The 14123-nt window shown below is 36.5% G+C and overlaps 1 protein-coding gene across 1 annotated transcript in view; it reads left to right on the forward strand.

Annotated features, from left to right (window-relative positions):
* The window catches only part of TRPM7 (transient receptor potential cation channel subfamily M member 7), a 61375-nt gene that overhangs the window by 27751 nt on the left and 19501 nt on the right, over positions 1-14123 (forward strand). The window contains exons 6-19 of the mRNA XM_069798320.1: positions 463-587; positions 1201-1372; positions 2244-2418; positions 4240-4363; positions 5254-5326; positions 5616-5716; positions 6626-6760; positions 8161-8214; positions 8788-8928; positions 9488-9622; positions 10897-11177; positions 11662-11890; positions 13096-13251; positions 13394-13537. Coding sequence (XP_069654421.1) covers positions 463-587; positions 1201-1372; positions 2244-2418; positions 4240-4363; positions 5254-5326; positions 5616-5716; positions 6626-6760; positions 8161-8214; positions 8788-8928; positions 9488-9622; positions 10897-11177; positions 11662-11890; positions 13096-13251; positions 13394-13537 — 2045 coding nt within the window. The remainder of the gene's footprint in view (positions 1-462; positions 588-1200; positions 1373-2243; positions 2419-4239; positions 4364-5253; positions 5327-5615; positions 5717-6625; positions 6761-8160; positions 8215-8787; positions 8929-9487; positions 9623-10896; positions 11178-11661; positions 11891-13095; positions 13252-13393; positions 13538-14123) is intronic.

A 14123-nucleotide genomic window follows, 5' to 3' on the forward strand; every position in this document is an offset into this window, starting at 1 on the left:
TGAGTGAGTTTCGTCAAGTTAAATTAAAATAATACATTTTGAACACATGTTGTTGGAAGCAGGCTGCTGTTCTGTCTTGCAAAGAGAAACAACACAAAGGTGGGGGGGTTGGTTTTGGGGGCTTTTTTTTTGATTGGTTTAGTTTTGGGGTGGGGTTTTTTAGTGGGTTGGTTTTTTTTCATTTTGTTTTTGAAAATGCAAGAGGAAAAAAACTTCATGTGATTAAAACAAGTACAGTAATGTACTGGAAACTCTAGTTCTTACTAGCCTAGTATTTATTTTGTCGAATTACTGCTACATAGTACTTTGTTTCCTTCTAGTATATGTAGTATGGTGCTTTTTCTTTGCTGTTGTGTCAAATAAGTTTCCAGATCCTTAAAGGCCCAGTTAACTAATGAAACGGTCGTATTTCTTAATAAGATGTGGCATTCAATACATTGAAATCTTTTTGTGCACAAACAGGTGTTGCAAAACATGTTGGTGATGCTCTAAGAGAACATGCTTCCAGATCATCTCGAAAGATTTGCACTATTGGGATTGCTCCATGGGGAGTGATTGAAAACAGAAATGACCTTGTTGGAAGAGATGTAAGGATAAATTACCTAATTGAAATAATGATTTACCTGACTTACTTTTTGACAGATCTGCTCAAGCGTGTTTTTTCACTTACTTCGCATCATCGGAATACTTGCTTTACTGTGAAGATACATTGACATCTGTGACTTAAGCAAGATCATTAGTGTTAAACAAGTTGCAAAATACAAATGCGCTAGAGGAGGGGCTTGTTCTCAAGTACTTAATCCTCCCCCCCCCCCCCGATATAACTGAATCAAATAACAAAAATGCTAAAGTATTACAGAGAATTCACAATTACAGAGGATGATAAGATGAAAAATTTTGATGCGGAATCTTCAATACTACTGTTCGCTAGAGCAGTCGCAAGTTTTCCCAAAAGACACCTTTTCAAAGGATCTTTTCTCTGTTATCCTTCAGAACAGAATCCTTTTGTGATATTGTTACCTGCTTTCCTGCACAAGTTAAGAGCTACAGGTGTTGGTGTATCCTGACCCAAGGCATGCTTATATGTGTCAGTGCTTCTTGTTGAGCCACTACTTCTTGTGTCTACACAAAAAGTTAAGTTTCACAGAAACAAATGTGAATCTTTACAAGTAAAAGACATTGTTGTGTGCTTGTACTTAGGTGGTTGCTCCATATCAAACCTTGTTAAACCCATTAAGTAAACTAAACGTCCTAAATAATCTCCATTCCCATTTCATTCTGGTGGATGATGGAACAGTGGGAAAGTATGGAGCAGAAGTTAAATTGCGGAGAGAACTGGAAAAAACTATTAATTTGCAACGGATCCATGCAAGTAAGTAATTCTGATGCCTGAGGACTGAGTGTTACTATGCTTTAATGACAAAGGTACTTGCACCAAACATCTGAATGAGAAAATAGAAAAATTAGTCTTTTGTTTATGTTTCAGGTCTGAATGAAATGAATTTTGCAAATTTCAGCTGCTGCTTTGGGCCCTAGATACTGCTGGTAGATTTAGGATTTCTGTGGGACCAGAGAAGAGGGTTCTTTTGAATAAAGTTGTCAGTTTTGCTTTCATAAAGCAAATGTATGTCACTCAAGTTGTTAGTATGTTGTCAGGCCTTGCTGGTCTGATTGATTCATGGTTTTGACACTGATCACCTGCAGTTTCACAATGGGGCAACTGAGTTTGTAAAACATAATCTGTGTTTGTGCAAAGAAGCCATGACTGCTTTTGGTGTTTTCCCAATTATGGAGCAACATGTGTGGGGTTTTTTTTCTTCTAGGAATGCTTTTGCAATACTCCCGTCAGTAGAGGGTTTCTACGTAACTATGTTCAAATTGTATACATGTTGTCATCTTTGGAAACTATTCAGGGGGAAGGTAGAAGGGGAGTTTCCTAAAGAAAAAAAGGTTCACTTTTCTGCATTAGTTCAGGAATATTTCTGTGAAGAATCTCTTCTATATTGTAGGCTGTATTCAATTGTATTTATCAGTTTCTTTGCAGTGCTTTCCCACCAGTCCAAAGTATAAACAGTGCTTGAAACTGTGCACTAGCAACAGTTAAAATGTCTGGCAGGCAGCATTTTAATTTTTATTCAGTAGAAGGGACATAATTGATTTATTACATATGTAAAATCAATCTTAGTATTCCTTAAAAACTGGACAGTGTTGTAAGTGTATAATATTTATTTGCAACTTTATAGGAATCGGCCAAGGTGTGCCTGTGGTGGCGCTTGTATTTGAAGGTGGCCCCAACGTCATACTCACAGTTTTAGACTTCCTTCAAGAAAGTCCTCCTGTGCCAGTGGTAGTATGTGAAGGAACTGGTAGAGCTGCAGACATATTGGCGTATGTTCACAAGCAAACAGAGGAGGGAGGGTAAGTCCTAGCACTCCTAGCTAAACTATCAGTCATATGTAGATGGGTTTTGAGACCATTCCTTAACGAATTTGTACAAGAGCTTTTTCTGTGGAAAGAAAGGCTAAAAGCAGAGAGTGTAATCTTGCCTGTGATGCGGATTTCCAGGTTGACTGCAATAATAGGTCTGGCTAAAGACCAAGACTTCTGTCTTAGTTCTAGGTTCTTCCCACATACCTTGTACCAGCTGCACCAAATTCTGTAGCGTATGCTTGCTTTAGCAATACTTACAAGAAGGATAGGAAAACTGTACGCACCTGTGTCCTAAATTAGGGGAACATCTCATGTGTAACTTCAGTTATGTACAGTAATTTTGTTACACCATTTTAACTAGAGGACTCAGCTCTCAGTTTAAATGCTCTGTCTGCTTCAACTTCAAAATTTAACAAAGCCACAGTAACTTAAGTGATAAATGTGACTGTTCTTAAGTTTGCACAACAGAGTTTTGCTCAACCGAAGTCTGAGCTGACCAGACCTTCCAGAGATGTGAGAATAACATAGAGAATAGTATGTTACCAAACTGCTTGAAAATATCACTTGACTACATTGAATGGAAGTATTTTCATGCAGTTAGCTGTGCATAGTAGTAACATTTCTGAAAAAAGGTCTGTTGTGGTTTAACCCCAGCTGGCAACTAAGCACCATGCAGCTGCTCGCTCACTCTTCCCTGGTGGGATGGGGAAGAGAATCGGAAAGGTAAAACTGAGAAAACTTGTGGGCTGAGGTAAAGACAGTTTAGTAGGTAAAGCAAAAGCCGCGGATGCAAGCAGAGCAAAAAGTTCATTCACCACTTCCCATCAGCAGGCAGGTGTTCAGCCATCTCCAGGAAAGCAGGGCTCCATCATGTGTAACAGTTACTTGGGAAGACAAATGCTGTAACTCCAAACGCTCCTCCCTTTCTCCTCCTCCTTGCAGCTTTAGATACTGAGCATGACGTCATATGGTATGGGATATCCCTTTGGTCAGTTGGGGTCAGCTGTCCCAGCTGTGTCCCCTCCCAGCTTCTTCTTGTGCTCGCTGGTGGGGTGGGGTGAGAAGCAGAAAAGGCCTCGACTCTGTGTAAGCACTGCTCAGCAGTAACCAAAACATCCTTGTATTATCAACACTGTTTTTAGCACAAATCCAAGATATAGCCCCATACTAGCTACTATGAAGAAAATTAACTCGTATCTCAGCCAAAACCAGCACAGGATCAGAAGTTTCTATATTGTTTCTTCTGAGTAGTCTTAAAACTGAACTTTTTACACACTTCTGTTTAGTGTAGAAAACACTTGTCTGTTTTAAGTGTAGTTTCAAATAATAAAAGGGATGTGCTTGGGCTCCACAATACTTTGTGATTTCTAGTTAGTTGTCAGACTTGCATAAATCCTTAAACGTGTTGGGTCCTTGTTGAGGGGACTGCCTCAGAACCAGGAGGCAGGGATCTAACATAGCAGTAAACCAAACAGCTTCGTCCATAGTAAGATCAGAAGCAGGTCTTATTCAGGGGAGTGAGTACTTGGTATTTTGTGTCAAAATCTTTTAGTTGAAAGTATCTCAGAACTGGGTATGGGCAGGAAAGGGAGACAAGCTGAGTTACTTTTACAAAGCGGTAGTAGAAAGTCATAGATTGAGCAACCTATACTTCTTTCTAAAGATTACCCAGGATTTTGCCACTTAAACAGTAATAAGCTTATAGATGGCAGGACTTTGAATTGACATGTTGAAACTAATTAAATGCATCATTGTTCTTACTGTTCATCTGTAACAATGTGTTTTCCTGTTTGTTTGTTTCAATCTCAGGAGTGTTCCTGAGGGTGCTGAGCCTGAAATCATTTCAACCATCAAAAAGACATTTAACTTTGGTCAAAGTGAAGCAGTTCATTTGTTTCAGACTCTGCTGGAATGCATGAAAAAAAAAGAACTTGTAAGTGGATCTTGCCATAAATTTTTTTTATGCAAGGTGCATGCATTTGCGGATATAATATTAAATTGTATCTCAATGTTTTATATGATCAAGAGTCATTCAAAAATCTTTTGTGGACATAGTGGATCTTCCAGTTACAGAAGATAGTCAAATACAGTTTTCGTGTGTACTTTACTTCATCGCCAAGAGAGACTTCATTCTTGTGATTATTTCTGGTAATCAGAGTTTGTTGTTGTTTCCAAGCCTATTTGTTTTCAGATGACTGGATTCTGGTTTGTTTATAAGTGTGTATGTATTTTGTATTTGGGTTGCTGTCCTTTTTTTCTTGCTTTGATTTTTGAAAACCTTGGAACTTTTTTTTTTTTTTTTTTAATCTTTTAATGATGCCTGTACTACTATCACTGCATGCTTAAAGCAAAAGCACTTTAGAGCTTTATATGTAGCCTGAGTTCAGGTACTGGTGTTCCGTTTGGACATTATATTGTGCTGTTCCGAGGTTTAAAATTGTCATATTTGGCTACAGATGTTTGGTGGCAGGTTAATCTTATAATCTAGAATGAACTGGGGGGGTAAACAGAATACTGTGTGGTGTTTATAGACAACAGAGAATTATAATCATAGTGGGAAAAGAAGTTCAAATTGACTGAAGAGTGTAAAGGGTTTCTGATATGCTTTTTCTCATAAAGGATTGTCTCATGTGGCACCCAGTTAGGAAAACAAAACAAGAGTGCACACTAAAGCTAAGTTTAAATCGAGCATAGACTTAAATTGCATCAAAGATAAGGTGACTTTTAATGTATCTCGATTCCTGACATGAAAGACTGGAGCTAATGACCTTTGCCTGAAAATAACTTTAAAATATGTTTTCCCTATTTTATCCTTTTGGACAGATTACAGTTTTTCATATTGGGTCAGACGAACATCAGGACATTGATGTTGCAATACTTACAGCATTGTTAAAAGGTGAGACACTTGATTTTAAGAGCTTTTGGAATCCCCAGCTATTGTTGTTTAGTGTTTATATGATGGATTATTTATAAAATGCTATAATCTGTAGGGATTTTTAGTTTTTAAGCAAAGAATTATCTACTATATGTTCTCATTGTATAATGCCATAATGTGTCATAAATGATGAAATATACTATATAACTTTGTGGTGGATTGCTTGATTTGGCCTTAGTAGGAAGCAAAATTGTTTATTATCTTATATTTTAATTAATTTCAATTTTTTTAATTGTTTTTCCTTCTTAAGGCACGAATGCATCTGCATTTGACCAGCTTGTTCTTACACTTGCGTGGGATAGAGTTGACATAGCCAAAAATCATGTTTTTGTTTATGGGCAACAATGGCTGGTATGTAATGGTCTGGATTAAGCAGAATTATATTTTCTAAAAGAGAGAAACTCAACTTACTGTAAAGAATGAGTCTTTTGACTTTTGTAGAGAGAGACTGTAGAATACTGACACATTTATTTTGAGGACAGCAATTTATGCATACTGTGTAGTCTTACAGCTGTCTTGTTATTGTGTAGTTGAAAATGGGTCAAAAATTTTAGAAATGTGCTAAGTGTTCTGAATAACTAGGGGAGAAAAGACATTGCAAAAGGTGGAAGCTGAGTTCATGTTAGTCAGATCTCTTTCTTCCTTACAGTTGCATGGTCATAGAAGTTCTTGAGGAACATCTAGTAAAATGCACTGTTGGCAGTACTGCGGTGTCTTTTGAGGGAGAGGACAAAATGTCTGTTTCTTGTAGTCTGTTTAGTTTGAAAACTACGTTGTGGATCTTGCCTTTTTCCCATATTGCAGTAAAAATAAAACACAATCTTATGTGAGTGTGCAGTCAAAAGTACATACTACAAGGCTAGCTGATAGCAATTATGGTTCTGAGCATTTGTCTTTGAAGCAAATTGTGCTTTAAATGTTTTACGTCCTTGTGTTTTATCCAATATCAATCTGTGAGAACAGCTTAACTATGTTAAACCAAACATCTACTTAGTCCCATGTACTGGGTCAGTAGGAGATACCTATGGAAGAGTATAAGACTTGCTGATCAAGTCTTCAGAATATTCTCTCATCCTGTAATTGTGTGAAGTTCAGGGAATTTTCTGAACCAAGGGTGACATCTTTGTATTTGTAGACATATAAGGTTTCCCCAGCCCTGTAAATGGATGACGTTGATATGTAATCCAAGTAAACTTACTTTTGTGATGCCCTGTTTTACTGGTTCTCTCCAGGCTCTACCTTATTACCTATTTGTTGTAGGTTGGCTCTCTGGAACAGGCTATGTTAGATGCCCTTGTGATGGATAGAGTTGCATTTGTGAAACTCCTGATTGAAAATGGAGTAAGCATGCACAAATTTCTTACAATTCCCAGGCTGGAAGAACTTTATAATACAGTAAGTGAATGACTGCTTTTTAAGTTACTTTTAGAACAGCTTTTTAGTTGCTCACTGTGTTGTATACTGGGTCATATGCACCAGTCTGAAAGCCATGGGGGGTTGATAGGGAAGGCTTCCTCCCATGAGGTTTGAGTTGAGAAGTGCATGCTGTCTGGCTGCTTTGTTAGTGCCACAGCTGCTTTCTGGCTCTCCAGAAATGATACCAGAAATAGTTTGTCAGCAGGATATTCATCTGTGTCTGATGTTGGGGATAGATACTAAAGGGAAAATTGTAGCCTTGTTGAGGAACGTATGAAACGTGTAAACCACAGTGGGGAAGAGAACAAGAGAAAGTCAGATGTGTGAAACTTGTGCACGAAATGTGAGGTCTATAAACAGTATTGTTAGGGCTTCATAAAATGAATTCTGTCCATAGCAGTTAAAATTATCATAATAGTTGTAAAAATAGTTTATTTTGTGAACCTGCATAGTTATAAATATTACTTAGAAAAAATTTTGTTGCCGTAGGTGTCAATTTAAGAATTTTAAGGTAGTTTTGTATAACACTAAGTATCTAACAGGACAAAAAAAACCCCTTCCACCAAAAAGTGGCTAACATGAGTAGTACACAAATATGACTTAGGCGTACGTTAACATTCTCATTATCTGCTTTTGACAAAAAAAAAAAAAAGAAAGAAAAAAAAGGAATTCTTTAGCTAATAAAGCTCTGTAAAGGAGCCCATGTGATGAGGTTTTGTTTTTTGGTTTTTTTTTGTTTTTTTAATTAACCTTTTATGGTCGTGCTTTTACACACTTGATGTGCTTTTGATTGAGTTCTGTATGGGAGCTAGGGTAACTGTGTGTCTAAAAGTGTAATAGTTCATGCACTCAGAGGAAATCAGAGAAGAAAGAAAAATCCACTTTGGTAAAAAGAGGGAATGTTCAGACTAAAAATTTTAAAAGTATGGGAGCTTTTACTATGGATCCTGTAATACTGTAAACATGAATGTCAGTCTGTTTGTGTTCCTGTAAACTAAAATGTTTATTTGTTAAAGCTTGTCTCTGTAATATTATATTTTAATAATATAAAAACCCCATAATGCTGCTGTTTGCATTCTGGTGGGTCCCCTTCCTCCGCCCTTTTTGGACGAACTATGGGTGTATTAATTATGTCCCAAACTAAAACAGAAGTCAAATGCAACAAAAAAGCAAATAGTCTATAGCTAATACGGTAGTTTGAAATATTTGCATTTATTTGATGGCTACTGTTTGTTTAAAAACTATGGGGTTTTGGGGTTTTTTTTTTGAGCCAACATGCAAAAATATTTGGCTTCTACTGTAATCTTCTCTTGTTGTCATTGCACTCTAATTTCTCATTCTGAATTTCCCCCTCCTTCTTTTTTTTTTTTTTAATAAAGAAACAAGGCCCAACTAACCCAACACTCTTTCATCTTGTTCGGGATGTCAAACAGGTATGCTGTAAATGTAAATATCTGTCAAATTAGCAATGTTAGTTTTTTTATGATATCTTGTGTTTGACTGGCAATTTACTCTTAGGTTTATTAGTTAGGTTTTATTGTAAATAATAAGCTACCTCTGCAGATGTTCTGTTGTTACCAGTACTTGCTGTTGTATGCCTAGTGCCCTGCTGCCAGAAAGATGTTAAACCCAATGAGTGTTGTCTCTTTCATCTTACTTGTGATTGTTTTCCTTCTTTGGGGGATTGAAAGCTGATAATTCCAGCTAGGAGTAATTTTGACTGTTAAAACAACAGACAAAAAACAGCGTGCCCCCCACCCTGCCTCCAACAGAATGAACATCTACCCTGCTAGGGGAGGTCATACAAAAAAGAAGCTGTAACCTTGTCTTTTTTTGAAACAGATAAATATTGAGCCATGTAGATGGTTTGGTTTGGTTGTTTGCTTTTTTATTCATGAAAGGTTTAATTAGTTTTTTATTTAAAGCTGTGATGTAATATATAGAAACACTCTAAACAACTTTAAGATTATAATTTGAAAAACTAAGAATACTTTTCGTATTCCTAGGGAAATCTTCCTCCGGGATATAAAATCAACCTGATTGATGTGGGGCTGGTTATTGAGTACCTGATGGGAGGAACCTACAGATGTACCTACACAAGAAAACGCTTTAGAGCTGTATACAATAGTCTCAGCGGGAACAATCGGGTATGTGGCAGTTGGATAACAGGACATGCTGATTCGTATGGTCTCAATTAAAAAAAACCCTACATATTTTTGAGAAAAATTAGATCCATATTGTTTTGTTCTTCTTGTCAATGGACTGGTTCTTTTAAAGGCAATAGTAAGGCCTATGAGGGCAACTGGTAGCTGTTTTGAGATTGAGGACAAACCAAAGGTTTTGTTCTCCTGCTCCTTATTCTAGCACATCTAAATTCCTTCTTTGTTATTCCCTTTTTTCCTCCTCATAGGAGAAGAAGGGACAGGGCTTGGGATGCAGATATCTTAGCTTGTAAAACAAGCGTAATTGCCTACTTTGTGACTTCTTAAAAAAAAGAAAAAAAACCACAAAAAAACTTGTTAAATATCCAGTGAAAATTCTGGTTGTTGCTGTTGCATAACAGCAACAGTTCATCACTGTTTCAGTAGCAAAGTAACTGTTTAATTGCTCAACTAAGTATCTAGCTATAAACAAATGATTTTATAATGCCTAGTAGGTAAGAGTAAAGAAACCAAACCCAACCCCTTCCTCTTATTCTTATTACAGCGATCTGGGCGAAATCCTTCAAATACTACTCCTCAGATGTGTAAAAGCCATGAGTCTTTTGGTAACAGGGCAGACAAGAAAGAAAAAATGCGCCACAATCACTTCATCAAAACAGCGCAGCCATATAAACCAAAGGTACAGATGTGTGAGGAGCGCACGGTGGGGTTTATTTTAAGTAGTTAAGAGTAGAGGACCTTGTTGAAATCCAAGTACCACTGAAGTGTGAGTAGCAGCAGTTTTACTGACTTTGCTGAAGCTGGAATTTCAACCTTCCTTTTGTACTTGATTATAAACTGTCTAGCATGCTTACAGGATTCTGTAAAGAGTGTTTATCTTTCTGTATAGTAGTCTTCTGGATAAGCTTTGATATGTTAGGGAGCAAAAGGCTTATCTCTGGCACAGTTCTAGCAATAAAGGGGACTCACATGGCTTTGTAGACGGAGCAAGATTTGGCCATTTGACTTACTATAAGCAGTCTCCATGATTTTCCTCGTTTGTATGTAGGTATATTCGTTACTTCTTTTCTTTTGATCTTTAAATCAAAGTAATTCAGTCTCTCAGCTATTAAAATGAATTGGACTCAACTGAAGTTTTTGAACAAAAGTTCCAGCTGCTTTTCAAGTCTTCAGAAATTCTTTTTTCTTTTTATAATTTGATATTGGATCACTCAGCATTTTATTTCAAGTTATGTAATTGTTACCTGATCAGAAAGTAACTCCCAAAACACACAAAGTATGTTTAGAGAGGAGACATTGTTTTATTCTGTGCAGGGTGCAAGGTGGAAGATTTCCACAAATCGAGTACACCTACTGAGGTTTTCAGTCCATACTTATACACTACAGTTAAAACACCACATCTAATACATGTGTTTCGCATAACTATTGCATATTCATTATCTTGAGCAAGCATGACAGACATGTTGCTCTCTTGAGCAATCATCCCAGAGTCTTCTACATCTGCATGGGGGTCTCTGGTGGTCTTTGGTGGTCGTTTGGGGAAGGATACCCCTACTCCTTTTGTCCTTTTATGATTATGCATCATCAGAGGACACCAGGGTCTTTGTTTCTCTTGCCAACCCCTCCTTTCTCAATGCCAAGGAGGATGTATGTCCTTAATTAGCAAGTCTGTGACTCTGAAATGTCTGTTATCTGGTGCCTTGACTATTATCCAAACACTCCTTAAGCATCCTCTGTTGTAAGCAAAATCTTAAATTAGATAAGCTTTACCTTGAATACACATAATCTAAACAGTCCTTGAATAGCAAGCATACCACACTTCTCATGTTTTAGGGTTTTTTGTTTAAGCTATCACCACCTTCTTTTTTGTTAATCAGTCTTTTGAAGGCCTGAGGCAATATAATGACCAAGTTTAGAGATTTAAAAATGTAACTTTCTGATTTTATTTTAAAGATTGACACTGGTACAGAAGAGGGAAAAAAGAAAAGAACCAAAGATGAAATAGTAGACATAGATGACCCTGAAACGAGACGTTTTGCTTATCCTCTCAACGAGCTGTTGCTTTGGGCGGTGTTAATGAAGAGGCAGAAGATGGCCCTCTTCTTCTGGCAGCATGGGGAGGAGTCCATGGCAAAAGCCTTAGTTGCTTGCAAAGTGTATCGTTCAATGGCATATGAAGCAAAACAAAGTGACCTTGTTGATGATACTTCAGAAGAACTGAAACAGTATTCCAAGTAAATTACATTTATATTGTTGAAGTTCTTTTCTTGAAATTTACAGTAAAAGTAGTGGGCTATATGTGAACACAGCCCAAACTGTTCTATTAGCACACGTGAAGACAATTCCTTTTTGCAAAAAGGATTAAGTGGCACTCTAATAGATGTTTTATGTCAGATACTGCTCTCTCTTGAGAGCTGTTAATGAGTCATGATTTATAATTAAATTAAAACGACACTGAATGTGCCATTTACTTACTTCCATGTAATTTCCTTGCATGTTTTAACAGCTGTTTGTATCCTGCATATGTTTTTAATAGAAGTCACCGATTCACGTGTTGTAGTTATAAATTACTGTACAGTATATCTGTACAGAAGGGACACGTAATAGTCCCTTCAAGTTGTGCTACTGGGAATTTGATTGTACAAGAAAACTGAACCTAAACTCAAGGCCATTTCTATAGATACTAAATTCTGTTTTGTTGGTTTTTATTCATTCTAGTGAGTTTGGCCAACTGGCAGTTGAACTGTTAGAACAGTCCTTCCGACAAGATGAAACTATGGCAATGAAATTACTAACCTATGAGCTTAAAAACTGGAGCAACTCAACTTGTCTGAAGCTAGCAGTGTCATCAAGGCTTCGTCCATTCGTAGCACATACTTGTACGCAGATGTTGTTATCAGATATGTGGATGGGAAGGCTGAACATGAGGAAGAATTCATGGTACAAAGTAAGCAGTGTCACAGTTTATTGGTGTAAAGAGGATCAACGGAATTTATGTTTAAATGGAAGGAAAACGTGTTTAAATGCTATTAGTATAAAGCTTTCACAACTATAGCTTATGTTGATCAATCCTGTAAAACAGTCTCCTATAACATAATCAAAACTGGAAATATTTATTGTAAACTCTTCTTTTGACACTCTATTATCTTTTCAAATAAGGTACAGAAATATAGAAGGCAAAAAACAGGCAAGTAGCCTTTAATCAGAGGCTTAAAGAGATCATGTGAATACTAATCCACTACTAAAAACATAGTGGTAAAAAATCTTAACAGACAGAAAACCCACTGTAAGAATATAGTTTCATGCATTTTGGCTTTTTACAGGCAGCACATAAGACTTGATGTAGAAAAGCTTTGTGTATGTCCTATTTTGGAGGAAGAAACTGAACAAAAGCAGGGCACAGAATGAAATAAGGGTAGGCAAATCGGGGACAGGTTTTCCAATGGTGCCCTCTGTGATATAGATCAATTGAACCAAAATGGGAGTTGCATATTTCTTTGAGATGGTGTACCAAAACCTAATTGTTGCTATAGAAATATAATGAAATAAAACTTTCCTACAAAATATCTACAAGCATCATTTAACTTGTCACCTACTAAAATCCTCTTTCATAACTGATTAACCATTTTCTTGCTTGCTTTGTAATAGGCTAATGACAATAAATAGCTTTTACTTATTCTCTTCATCCATACCTTAGCTCATTTTTCTACCGTAAGTTGAAAAAAAAACCCCAAAACAAAAAAACCACCACCACTCCACCCCCAAACCCTCTACTTTTATATGCTTTTTAAATACACCTTGACAGTAGACAGTTTCAGAGTTTCTGGGAGTGGATTAAAGAACAGAGTGTAAACAGAACATCTCAGGATCTTCAGGCTTGGAGTATATTCTTTCTAGTGGCTTTTAGTTTTGGAATTCATGAATTCTTCCCCTTTCCTATATCTTCAAGTCAAGGAACACTCTGTATATGTGATTTTAGCCTGTTAAGTGTGTATATAAGTAATAACAACTAATTATTTTCTACATTTTTTCCTCAATAACAAGCAAGTGAAATCTGGATAATATATTTTCAGAGGATATTCTGTGTGTTGGTGTATTCTGATACTGTAACGTAGCTGTGAACTATTTGCACTTAGTCTTCATCTTTTGCAGGTGATACTGAGTATTTTACTCCCTCCTGCTATACTGCTGTTGGAATATAAGACCAAGGCTGAAATGTCACATATTCCTCAATCTCAAGATGCACATCAAATGGCAATGGATGACAGTGAAAACAACTTCCAGAATGTAGCAGATGAAATACCTATGGTAATGTGGGGCAGGGGGAGATAATAAAAACAATATTTCTAACTTAAAATAAATAATTACATTTTTAAATCAAAGCAGGAGTTAAAATGGGTGTCCAAAAGCATGTATTCTCTATGTGAAGTTAACAGTCCTTTCATTTTAGGAGGTGTTTAAAGAAGTAAGGATCTTGGACAGTACTTTAGAAAAGCATGATATGGAGACTCCAGCAAAACCTAAAAGACTTCCAATTACACAGAAATTTTATGCATTTTATCATGCACCAATTGTGAAGTTTTGGTTTAATACGGTGAGTTTTCTTCTGAATTGTGTGTTTTGTTTGGAAATCTAATGTGGATTTTTGGGTTCTTTTCCCAACATGTAGCTCTGTGACCTGAATCAAAGTTTAAGCACTTTTTAAAAAACAAACAAAACCCCCTTACCTTGCTAAGCTAGAAATGAGATTTTGAAAAACTGCATATGCACATGCAGTACTACATGGTTTGGGTTTTTCTCAAGTTCATGATGTTGGCTTTGAGAAATACTTTTTTTGTTTGGTTGGTTTGGTTTGGTTTGTTGCTGTTGGTTTGGTTTTTTTTTTTTTTTTTTTCTTTTAAGCTTAGAGGGTATTTAGCATGAACATTTTTATTCTGGCCCAAGTAATTAATTTTATCAGTTGCTACCAGGAATTCTATAATCATTTATTAGGCTATAGTTTTCATGCACAGCTTTGTTTAAATTACTGTAATAGAAACTCTAAAATTTGTATTAAAGGAAAAATAGCTGTAATAAGAACAAAGCTTTTTGCTAACAATAAATAGCTTATTAAAGCTATTTTTCCTCTTCTAAGAAGAAAATGTATACCCTCATAAATAATAACTTGTCTGCTTAAAGGG

This window comes from Haliaeetus albicilla, chromosome 12 (genome assembly GCF_947461875.1).
Source record: "Haliaeetus albicilla chromosome 12, bHalAlb1.1, whole genome shotgun sequence".
Lineage (NCBI taxonomy): Eukaryota > Metazoa > Chordata > Aves > Accipitriformes > Accipitridae > Haliaeetus > Haliaeetus albicilla.